This window comes from Oncorhynchus gorbuscha, linkage group LG19 (assembly GCF_021184085.1).
Source record: "Oncorhynchus gorbuscha isolate QuinsamMale2020 ecotype Even-year linkage group LG19, OgorEven_v1.0, whole genome shotgun sequence".
NCBI lineage: Eukaryota > Metazoa > Chordata > Actinopteri > Salmoniformes > Salmonidae > Oncorhynchus > Oncorhynchus gorbuscha.
Window position 1 is genome coordinate 71,964,426 of NC_060191.1, and position 11,030 is coordinate 71,975,455.

General features: G+C 43.8%; 1 protein-coding gene across 1 annotated transcript in view; it reads right to left on the reverse strand.

Moving 5' to 3' along the window:
• LOC124004961 (protein Atg16l2) overlaps positions 1-11,030 on the reverse strand; it is an 83,567-nt gene that overhangs the window by 53,794 nt on the left and 18,743 nt on the right. The window contains exon 6 of the mRNA XM_046313765.1: positions 10,260-10,365. Within this exon, the coding sequence (XP_046169721.1) occupies positions 10,260-10,365 (106 nt within the window). The remainder of the gene's footprint in view (positions 1-10,259; positions 10,366-11,030) is intronic.

The window sequence follows — 11,030 nt, forward strand, 5'->3', positions numbered from 1 at the left end:
CTGTATGTAACATAGCAACGTGCCTTACTGTACTGTACTGTAACATAGCAACGTGCCTTACTGTACTGTACTGTAACATAGCAACGTGCCTAACTGTACTGTACTGTAACATAGCAACGTGCCTAACTGTACTGTACTGTAACATAGCAACGTGCCTAACTGTACTGTACTGTAACATAGCAACGTGCCTAACTGTACTGTACTGTAACATAGCAACGTGCCTAACTGAACTGTATGTAACATAGCAACGTGCCTTACTGTACTGTAACATAGCAACGTGCCTAACTGTACTGTATGTAACATAGCAACGTGCCTTACTGTACTGAATGTAACATAGCAACGTGCCTAACTGTACTGTACTGTAACATAGCAACGTGCCTTACTGTACTGTATGTAACATAGCAACGTGCCTAACTGTACTGTATGTAACATAGCAACGTGCCTTACTGTACTGTACTGTAACATAGCAACGTGCCTAACTGTACTGTATGTAACATAGCAACGTGCCTTACTGTACTGTATGTAACATAGCAACGTGCCTTACTGTACTGTATGTAACATAGCAACGTGCCTTACTGTACTGTACTGTAACATAGCAATGTGCCTAACTGTACTGTATGTAACATAGCAACGTGCCTTACTGTACTGTAACATAGCAACGTGCCTAACTGTACTGCATGTAACATAGCAACGTGCCTTACTGTACTGTACTGTAACATAGCAACGTGCCTTACTGTACTGTACTGTAACATAGCAACGTGCCTTACTGTACTGTACTGTAACATAGCAACGTGCCTAACTGAACTGTATGTAACATAGCAACGTGCCTTACTGTACTGTACTGTAACATAGCAACGTGCCTAACTGTACTGTATGTAACATAGCAACGTGCCTTACTGTACTGTATGTAACATAGCAACGTGCCTTACTGTACTGTATGTAACATAGCAACGTGCCTAACTGTACTGTATGTAACATAGCAACGTGCCTTACTGTACTGTACTGTAACATAGCAACGTGCCTAACTGTACTGTATGTAACATAGCAACGTGCCTTACTGTACTGTATGTAACATAGCAAGCTACTGTACGTGTAACTTACTGTACTGTATGTAACATAGCAACGTGCCTTACTGTACTGTACTGTAACATAGCAACGTGCCTAACTGTACTGTATGTAACATAGCAACGTGCCTTACTGTACTGTAACATAGCAACGTGCCTAACTGTACTGCATGTAACATAGCAACGTGCCTTACTGTACTGTATGTAACTGTACAACGTAACCTAACTGTACTGTATGTAACATAGCAACGTGCCTTACTGTACTGTATGTAACATAGCAACGTGCCTTACTGTACTGTATGTAACATAGCAACGTGCCTTACTGTACTGTAACATAGCAACGTGCCTAACTGTACTGTATGTAACATAGCAACGTGCCTTACTGTACTGTAACATAGCAACGTGCCTAACTGTACTGCATGTAACATAGCAACGTGCCTTACTGTACTGCATGTAACATAGCAACGTGCCTTACTGTACTGTATGTAACATAGCAACGTGCCTTACTGTACTGTACTGTAACATAGCAACGTGCCTTACTGTACTGTACTGTAACATAGCAACGTGCCTAACTGTACTGCATGTAACATAGCAAGCCTAAACGCATGTAACCTAACGGAACTATAGCAGGTAGCTAACTGTACTGTAACATAGCAACGTGCCTTACTGTACTGTAACATAGCAACGTGCCTAACTGTACTGCATGTAACATAGCAACGTGCCTAACTGAACTATAGCAGGTAGCTAACTGTAATACAATAGTGAAAAGATTGATCAACATCATTGACCTGTAAACTACAGAGTTATGAAGTGTTTGATTATTAAAGAGTAGCAGCTTCTACTGAGGGAGAAACAGAAAACCCCTGCAGGTCTGTTGTAGGGTTAGGGTTAGGGTGTAGGGTTAGGGTGTAGGGTTAGGGTGTAAGGTTAGGGTGTAAGGTTAGGGTATCGGGTGTAGGGTTAGGGTATAAGGTTAGGGTGTAAGGTTAGGGTATAAGGTTAGGGTGTAAGGTTAGGGTGTAGGGTTAGGGTATCGGGTGTAGGGTTAGGGTATAGGGTGTAGGGTTAGGGTGTAAGGTTAGGGTGTAGGGTTATGGTGTAGGGTTAGGGTGTAGGGTTAGGGTATGTTAAGGTGTAGGGTTAGGGTGTAAGGTTAGGGTGTAAAGTTAGGGTGTAGGGTTAGGGTGTAAGGTTAGGGTGTAGGGTATAAGGTTAGGGTGTAAGGTTAGGGTGTAAGGTTAGGGTGTAGGGTTAGGTGTAGGGTTAGGTGTAAGGTTAGGGTATGTTAAGGTGTAGGGTTAGGGTGTAAGGTTAGGGTGTAAAGTTAGGGTGTAGGGTTAGGGTGTAAGGTTAGGGTGTAGGGTATAAGGTTAGGGTGTAAGGTTAGGGTGTAGGGTATAAGGTTAGGGTGTAAGGTTAGGGTGTAAGGTTAGGGTGTAGGGTTAGGGTATGTTAAGGTGTAGGGTTAGGGTGTAAGGTTAGGGTGTAAAGTTAGGGTGTAGGGTTAGGGTGTAAGGTTAGGGTGTAGGGTATAAGGTTAGGGTGTAAGGTTAGGGTGTAAGGTTAGGGTGTAGGGTTAGGGTGTAGGGTTAGGGTGTAAGGTTAGGGTGTAAGGTTAGGGTGTAGGGTTAGGGTGTAGTGTTAGGGTGTAGGGTTAGGGTGTAAGGTGTAGTGTTAGGGTGTAAGGTGTAGGGTGTAGGGTTAGGGTGTAGGGTGTAGTGTTAGGGTGTAAGGTGTAGGGTGTAGGGTGTAGTGTTAGGGTGTAAGGTGTAGGGTGTAAGGTGTAGTGTTAGGGTGTAGGGTGTAAGGTGTAAGGTGTAACGTGTAAGGTGTAGGGTGTAAGGTGTAAGGTGTAGGGTGTAAGGTGTAAGGTGTAGGGTGTAAGGTGTAAGGTGTAAGGTGTAGGGTGTAAGGTGTAGGGTGTAAGGTGTAAGGTGTAGGGTGTAAGGTGTAAGGTGTAGGGTGTAAGGTGTAAGGTGTAGGGTGTAAGGGGAAAGGTGTAGGGTGTAAGGTGTAAGGTGTAGGGTGTAAGGTGTAAGGTGTAGGGTGTAAGGTGTAAGGTGTAGGGTGTAAGGTGTAAGGTGTAGGGTTAGGGTAACGCAGGTCTGTTGGGCTGTAGGGTTGGGCTGTAGGGTTGGGCTGTAGGGTGTAGGGTTAGGGTGTAAGGTGTAAGGTTAGGGTTACGCAGGTCTGTTGGGCTGTAGGGTTAGGGTGTAGGGTTAGGGTGTAGGGTTGGGCTGTAGGGTGTAGGGTGTAAGGTTAGGGTTACCCAGGTCTGTTGGGCTGTAGCGATTCACTATCAACGTGGTGAAACTAATAAATATAGAAATGAACACCAAACATGTAGCGCAGCAAATATCACTAATGTCATAACAGAGACAACCCCAAAACAGAAGGGGCTGGGGGGGGTGATGGAGAGAGACTATTATGTAGGTGGACTGTTGCTAAGCGACAGTGGAACATGAAAGTCTGCAGTTGACGAATAGCAGGGGAGTGAAGGAGGGATGTCAGAGAGAGAGAGAGGCCCTGCTGCTGCTTGGAGCTTACAACAACCATCATTATCATCTCCAACACACAGAACACAGCAAGGAATAGAGAACATGTACTTAGTCATCTAGAGACAATATAATGTCCATGGTAATGTAGCGAGAATAGACAATGTCCATGGTAATGTAGAGAAGACAATATAATGTCAACAGTAATGTAGAGAAGACAATATAATGTCAACGATAATGTAGAGAATAGACATTAAAATGTCCTTGGTAATGTAGAGAGAATAGACAATATAATGTCCACAGTAATGTAGAGAATAGACAATAAAATGTCCACGATAATGTAGAGAGAATAGACAATATAATGTCCATGGTAATGTAGAGAAGACAATATAATGTCCATGGTAATGTAGTAAAGACAATATAATGTCCACGGTAATGTAGAGAGAATAGACAATATAATGTCCACGATAATGTAAAGAGAATAGACAATATAATGTCCTTGGTAATGTAGAGAGAATAGACAATATAATGTCCACGGTAATGTAGAGAAGACAATATAATGTCCACGGTAATGTAGAGAAGACAATATAATGTCCACGGTAATGTAGAGAAGACAATATAATGTCCACGGTAATGTAGAGAGAATAGACAATATAATGTCCACGGTAATGTAGAGAATAGACAATAAAATGTCCTTGGTAATGTAGAGAAGACAATATAATGTCCACGATAATGTAGAGAGAATAGACAATATATAATGTCAACGGTAATGTAGAGAGAATAGACAATATAATGTCCACGATAATGTAGAGAAGACAATATAATGTCCTTGGTAATGTAGAGAAGACAATATAATGTCCACGGTAATGTAGAGAAGACAATATAATGTCCAAGGTAATGTAGAGAAGACAATATAATGTCCACGGTAATGTAGAGAAGACAATATAATGTCCTTGGTAATGTAGAGAGAATAGACAATATAATGTCCACGGTAATGTAGAGAATAGACAATATAATGTCCATGGTAATGTAGAGAGAATAGACAATATAATGTCCACGGTAATGTAGAGAGAATAGACAATATAATGTCCACGGTAATGTAGAGAAGACAATATAATGTCCACGGTAATGTAGAGAAGACAATATAATGTCCTTGGTAATGTAGAGAGAATAGACAATATAATGTCCACGGTAATGTAGAGAGAATAGACAATATAATGTCCACGGTAATGTAGAGAGAATAGACAATATAATGTCCACGGTAATGTAGAGAGAATAGACAATATAATGTCCACGGTAATGTAGAGAGAAGCAATTAGATATAATGTACTAAATGGCAGATCAGAGCGAGGAGAGCTAAACAGGATTATATTTACAGTATGTTCTGTGGTGATCTCCGTCATCTGCCAGCTATACAAGTGGATCTATGATCGGCTATGAAAAGCCAACTGACATTTACTCCTGAGGTGCTGACCTATTGCACCCTTGACAACTACTGTGATTATTATTTGACCCTGCGGGTAATTTATGAACATTTGAACATCTTGGCCATGTTCTGTTATAATCTCCACCCGATAAAGCCACCCCTCATAGCCTGGTTCCTCTAGGTTTTTTCCTAGGTTTTGGCCTTTCTAGGGAGTTTTTCCTGGCCACCGTGCTTCTACACCTGCATTGCTTGCTGTTTGGGGTTTTAGGCTGGGTTTCTGTACAGCACTTTGATATATCAGCTGATGTTAGAAGGGCTATATAAATCAATCTGATTTGATCTACTGTAATGTAAGGAAAAGACAAGACACTGAGCATTATGACCATGAAATTAGCCCAAATCATAACACTTAATAATAATGCTAATTCGTTTGGACATCGCCATTACAACTATATCAGGATGGATTAATAAATATAACTGGCTCGGGTATCAATTAACCACATTACTGTGAAGGTGTTAACAGTGTGTCAGTTAGCCCAGCTGATACCAAACAGAAGAGGCTATATCCAGCATTAGCTAACCTAAATTTACCATCAGCTAACCTTAACCCTATAGCTACCGTTAGCTAACCTAAATCTACCGTCAGCTAACCCTATAGCTACCGTTAGCTAACCTTATAGCTACTGTTAGCTAACCCTAACCCTATAGCTACTAACGCTAACCCCATCTCTACGGTTAACTAACCCTAACCCTATAGCTATTGTTAGCTAACCCTAACTACTAACCCTAAATCTACTGTTAGCTAGCCCTAACCCTTTAGCTACTGTTAGCTAACCCTAACTCTATAGCTACTGTGAGCTAACCCCAACCCTTTAGCTACTGTTAGCTAACCCTAACTTTATAGCTACTGTGAGCTAACCCTAACTCTATAGCTACTGTGAGCTAACCCCAACCCTTTAGCTACTGTTAGCTAACCCTAACTTTATAGCTACTGTGAGCTAACCCTAACTCTATAGCTACTGTGAGATAACCCTAACCCTATAGCTACTGTGAGGTAACCCTAACCCTATAGCTACTGTTAGCTAACCCTATAGCTATCATTAACTAACCCTGACCCTATACATTACATGACCAAAAGTATGTGGACACCTGCTTGTCAAACATCTCATTCCAGAATCATGGGCATTAATATGGAGTTGGTCCCCACTTTGCTGCTATAACAGCCTCCACTCTCCTGGGAAGGCTTTCCACTAGATGTTGGAACATTGCTGCTATAACAGCCTCCACTCTTCTGGGAAGGCTTTCCACTAGATGTTGGAACATTGCTGCTATAACAGCCTCCACTCTTCTGGGAAGGCTTTCCACTAGATGTTGGAACATTGATGCTTTAACATCCTCCACTCTTCTGGGAAGGCTTTCCACTAGATGTTGGAACATTGCTGCTATAACAGCCTCCACTCTTCTGGGAAGGCTTTCCACTAGATGTTGGAACATTGCTGCGGGGACTTGCTTGCATTCAGCCACAAGAGCATTATTAAGGTCAGGCGCTGATGTTGGGTGATTAGGCCTGGCTCGCAGATGACGTTCCAATTCATCCCAAAGGTGTTCAATGGGGTTGAGGTCAGGGCTCTGTACAGGCCAGTGAAGTTTTTCCACACCGATCTCGACAAACCATTTCTGTATGGACCTTGCTTTGCGCACAAGGGCATTGTCATGCTGAAACAGGAAAGGGCCTTCCCCAAACTGTTGCCACAAAGTTGGAAGCACAGAATCATCTAGAATGTCATTGTAAGCTGTAGCATTAAGATTTCCCTTCACTAGAATTAAGGGTCCCGAACCATGAAAACCAGCCCCAGACCATTATTCTTCCTCAATCAAACTTTACAGTTGGCACTATGCATTCGGGCAGGTAGTCTTCTCCCGGCATCCGGCGTCCAATAATGGTGCCACAGTTGCTAAGCTCTTCAAAAAGGCCACTCTACTAACAATGTTTGTCTATGGAGATTGCATGGCTGTGTGCTCGGTTTTAGACACCTGACAGCAACGGGTGCGGCTGAAAAAGCCGAATCCACTCATTTGAAAGGTTGTCCGCATACTTTTGTACATATAGTGCATCTACCATTAGCCAGTGTTGTAGTCTGAGTCAAGTCTGAGTCAAGTCCCAAGTCTGAGTCAAGTCCCGAGTCCGAGTCAAGTCCCGAGTCCGAGTCAAGTCCCGAGTCCAAGTCAAGTCCCGAGTCCGAGTCAAGTCCTGAGTCCGAGTCATGTCCCAAGTCCGAGTCATGTCCTAAGTCCGAGTCAAGTCCCAAGTCCGAGTCAAGTCCCAAGTCCGAGTCATGTCCCAAGTCCGAGTCAAGTCCCAAGTCCGAGTCAAGTCCCAAGTCATGTCCCGAGTCCCCATGGCTGAAGTCCGAGTCGAGTCCAGATCCGAGTCACCAATAGTCGAGTCACGTGTCCATCAATTTACAAGTGTTCTTATTAGGTAATTGTTTCTAGTCGCCACCAGGCGGCAGTATATCGCCACTCACTCATAAAAAAAAAACGAACTGTTTATTTCTTAACTAGGCAAAGCTAAAGAGTAGGCTGGTGACTGGAGGTCACAGTGAAGGAAGAGAGTCGCTTGCGTGATGTGTAACTGTGGTCCTTCTGTAGCTCAGTTGGTAGAGCATGGCGCTTGTAACGCCAGGGTAGTGGGTTCGATCCCCGGGACCACCCATACGTAGAATGTATGCACACATGACTGTAAGTCGCTTTGGATAAAAGCGTCTGCTAAATGGCATATATTATTATTATTATTAACTTATGATTGGAGGCTGAGCCAGAGCCTGTGCAAAATCCTCGCTTTCTCCCCCGCAACTCACCAGCTGATGTAGGCTTTGTGTGTCGTCTGTGCACCCAGGGCGCCTAATATTCAGTCCAAGTGTAAGTGCAAACACAAGTCAAGAGAAGGCAAGTCTGAGTCACCATTGGTCAGGAAGACGAGTTATCAATGGTCAAGATGGCGAGTCCGAGTGAGTCATCAATGGTCAGGAAGGCGAGTCCGAATGAGTCACCATTGGGTCAGGAAGGCGAGTCCGAGTGAGTCATCAATGGTCAAGATGGCTAGTCCGAGTGAGTCACCAATGGTCAAGTCTAAGTCGAGTCACGAAAATCTGGACTCGAGTCCGAGTCGTGGACTCAAGAACTACAACACTGCCGTTAGCTAACCCTATAGCTCCCGGAGAAACAGACATGTAGTCAGGGTTAGAGGTTAGGGAAGAAACAGACATAGGGTCAGAGGTCAGAGGAGAAAGAGACATGTAAGTCAGGGTCAGAGGTCAGGGGAGAAACAGACATGTAGTCAGGGTCAGAAGTCAGGGGAGAAACAGACATGTAGTCAGGGTCAGAAGTCAGAGGAGAAAGAGACATGTAAGTCAGGGTCAGAGGTCAGGGAAGAAACAGACATGTAGTCAGAAGTCAGGGGAGAAACAGACATGTAGTCAGGGTCAGAAGTCAGGGGAGAAACAGACATGTAGTCAGGGTCAGAAGTCAGAGGAGAAAGAGACATGTAAGTCAGGGTCAGAGGTCAGGGAAGAAACAGACATGTAAGTCAGGGTCAGAGGTCAGGGAAGAAACAGACATGTAGTCAGGGTTATAGAGCTCAGGAGAGAAACAGACACTGAGGTAGAACTCATCTGTCAAATTCTGAGGTCATTATTCTGATTTCACCAAGTCATCTCAGGATAAAACCAGACAGGGTCAGGATATCAAAGAATCAACAGTCACAGACAACTTCGTGCAAGATAAAAATAACATACTGGCCAGTACACAGTAGTGCCAGTACATATTATAGGTAGGGTTACAGCTATATGGGTTACAGCTTTATGAGTTACAGCTATATGGGTTACAGCTATACGGGTAGGGTTACAGCTATACGGGTAGGGTTACAGCTATACGGGTAGGGTTACAGCTATATGGGTTACAGCTATATGGGTAGGGTTACAGCTATATGGGTTACAGCTATATGGGTTACAGCTTTATGAGTTACAGCTATATGGGTTACAGCTATATGGGTTACAGCTATACGGGTAGGGTTACAGCTATATGGGTTACAGCTTTATGAGTTACAGCTATATGAGTTACAGCTATATGGGTTACAGCTATATGGGTTACAGCTATACGGGTAGGGTTACAGCTATACGGGTAGGGTTACAGCTATATGGGTTACAGCTATAAGGGTAGGGTTACAGCTATACGGGTAGGGTTACAGCTATATGGGTAGGGTTACAGCTATATGGGTTACAGCTATATGGGTTACAGCTATACGGGTAGGGTTACAGCTATATGAGTTACAGCTATACGGGTAGGGTTACAGCTATATGGGTTACAGCTATATGGGTAGAGTTACAGCTATATGGGTTACAGCTATACGGGTAGGGTTACAGCTATATGGGTAGGGTTACAGCTATATGGGTTACAGCTATATGGGTTACAGCTATATGGGTAGGGTTACAGCTATATGGGTTACAGCTATATGGGTAGAGTTACAGCTATATGGGTAGGGTTACAGCTATATGGGTTCCAGCTATATGGGTTACAGCTATAAGGGTAGAGTTACAGCTATAAGGGTAGGGTTACAGCTATATGGGTTACAGCTATATGGGTTACAGCTATATGGGTAGGGTTACAGCTATATGGGTAGGGTTACAGCTATATGGGTTACAGCTATATGGGTAGGGTTACAGCTATATGGGTAACAGCTATATGGGTAGGGTTACAGCTATATGGGTTACAGCTATATGGGTAGGGTTACAGCTATATGGGTTACAGCTATATGGGTTACAGCTATATGGGTAGGGTTACAGCTATATGGGTTACAGCTATATGGGTTACAGCTATATGGGTAGGGTTACAGCTATATGGGTAGAGTTACAGCTATATGGGTTACAGCTATATGGGTAGGGTTCCAGCTATATGGGTTACAGCTATATGGGTAGGGTTACAGCTATACGGAATGGGTTACAGCTATATGGGTAGATTTACAGCTATATGGGTTACAGCTATATGGGTAGAGTTACAGCTATATGGGTAGGGTTACAGCTATATGGGTTACAGCTATATGGGTAGGGTTACAGCTATATGGGTTACAGCTATATGGGTTACAGCTATATGGGTAGGGTTACAGCTATATGGGTTACAGATATATGGGTAGGGTTACAGCTATATGGGTTACAGCTATATGGGTAGAGTTACAGCTATATGGGTAGGGTTACAGCTATATGGGAGTACTCCTACCTGCTGTCCCAGAAGCGTATCTTCCTGTCATAGTGTCCACTGACGATGACGTGCTCAGAACACACCACATCACTGCAGTAAGATAGAACCTCAATGGTCTGGATACCTGGGGAGGAGAGATAGAACCTCAATGGTCTGGTTACCTGATGAGATAGAACCTCAATGGTCTGGATACCTGGGGAGGAGAGGTAGAACCTCAATGGTCTGGATACCTGGGGAGGAGAGATAGAGCCCTAATGGTCTGGATACCTGGGGAGGAGAGATATAACCTCAATGGTCTGGATACCTGGGGAGGAGAGATAGAGAGGTAGAACCTCAATGGTCTGGATACCTGGGGAGGAGAGATAGAACCTCAATGGTCTGGATACCTGATGAGATAGATAGAACCTCAATGGTCTGGATACCTGGGGAGGAGAGATATAACCTCAATGGTCTGGTTACCTGGGGAGGAGAGATAGAACCTCAATGGTCTGGATACCTGGGGAGGAGAGATAGCGAGATAGAACCTCAATGGTCTGGATACCTGGGGAGGAGAGATAGAACCTCAATGGTCTGGATACCTGGGGAGGAGAGATAGAACCTCAATGGTCTGGATACCTGGGGAGGAGAGATAGAACCTCAATGGTCTGGATACCTGATGAGATAGATAGAACCTCAATGGCCTGGATACCTGGGGAGGAGAGATAGAGAGATAGAACCTCAATGGTCTGGATACCTGGGGAGGAGAGATAGAGAGATAGAACCTCAATGGTCTGGATACCTGGGGAGGAG